This window comes from Olea europaea, unplaced genomic scaffold (genome assembly GCF_002742605.1).
Source record: "Olea europaea var. sylvestris unplaced genomic scaffold, O_europaea_v1 scaffold31407, whole genome shotgun sequence".
Taxonomy (NCBI): domain Eukaryota; kingdom Viridiplantae; phylum Streptophyta; class Magnoliopsida; order Lamiales; family Oleaceae; genus Olea; species Olea europaea.
Genome location: NW_019250191.1, coordinates 1 through 1314, shown reverse-complemented (window position 1 = coordinate 1314; position 1314 = coordinate 1). Strand labels below are relative to the sequence as shown.

The 1314-nt window shown below is 34.4% G+C and overlaps 1 protein-coding gene across 1 annotated transcript; it reads right to left on the bottom strand.

The window, feature by feature from the left end:
* Window positions 1-4: 4 nt before the first annotated feature.
* LOC111385375 (RNA polymerase II subunit A C-terminal domain phosphatase ssu72) lies at window positions 5-1097 on the bottom strand (the record flags this gene model as incomplete). Its single annotated transcript, XM_023009757.1, has 3 exons — window positions 606-1097; window positions 95-213; window positions 5-10 (listed from the first exon to the last, which is right to left on the bottom strand). Coding segments are annotated over exons 1-3 (288 nt in total), but the record flags the coding sequence as incomplete, so codon positions are not given.
* Between the last annotated feature and the right edge of the window lie 217 nt (window positions 1098-1314).

Sequence of the window (1314 nt, the reverse complement as noted above, 5' to 3'; positions counted from 1 at the left end):
TACCTTCGAGCTGCATAAAGTAGTTCCATAGAACAGTAATCAGTCAAACCTTCTAGGAGTTCAAATAGAAAAATTGTACAGTAGCGATGTATACCTCCTGGCACAATTGTAAAGCAAGCCGACCCCCTATAGCTGCTTCCTCGTGGTTATCTTTTACTTCCAAGTTGATCACTAGGACGGGTTTAAAAAGCACGTGATTCCGATTGTGGAGATCTGCACCATTTTCATTCAACGATGACTAACTAATTTTGCAAAGATACGTATCTATATAATATAAATAGCAGCAAAATGATTTCTCTCCAGTTGCTGAACATGCCTCAGTGCACTCATTTGTCTGTTGCTTAAATCTGATAAAGAAAATGCATTCTAGAAGATTTTAACTGTTGTCCTAGAGTTTTATGCACTTGAGTTAATGAAAACACTTCTACTCCGGATGGTTTCATTAAAATTCTTTACAATGAAAAATTCAAAAACCAATAAGAGAATTATTTCAATCAACATAAATCTTCAAGATGTAATTAATAGATTATAGATGACATTACACATTAATAAGTTCCTCATAATTGATGTCATGCATGGAAGACGATGTCAATAAATATACATACCTTCAACAACCATATCAAAAACTTTTTCTTCAAATGTAAGTACCACGTCAAAGGTACCATCAGCTGCGTTCTCTTGCCAACGCTGAGGAGCGAGTTTTACTGCTACGTTTCTCTTAAGCATTGTTAGTATTCCATTTCGCCGGTATCTGAACAGTTTCAACATTGTAAGGCTCAAACACACAGTCCTTTGATACACGAATTCAGAGTTATAAATGAACAGACATCCTTCTCTTCCCTATTGTATATCTGCTAAAATGTTGGACTAGAAAAGAGAACTATTTGCACTTGGTTTAACAAAGTTTTTTACAGTTTCTCCCATCATCGTGGACTTTCTTTAAAGATGAAGAAGACAAGTGGCATTGCACATCTGTATCCTTTTTTGAGAAACTTAACAGTGGCAACAAATAAGCATCCTAATGCTCATTTTCAACCATCCGCAATTTGGTATTTTCCACAAACCGACAATACATTGCATTAAAACTGAGTAACAAAAATTTGCTATCATTGCAATAATTGGATATGGTTTTGGGAGTTGAAACACTAGACATTGTTTTACTAAGAAATCATCGATATGCAAGAACATTTATATGAAATAGAACTAAACTCGTATAACACTTGCATTACGAATTTAAGCTCGTTCAATAAACAACTTGATAGTGTTTAAGAATGCTGATTTTCATTTCCTCTGAGAACAAGATAAAATTGAACT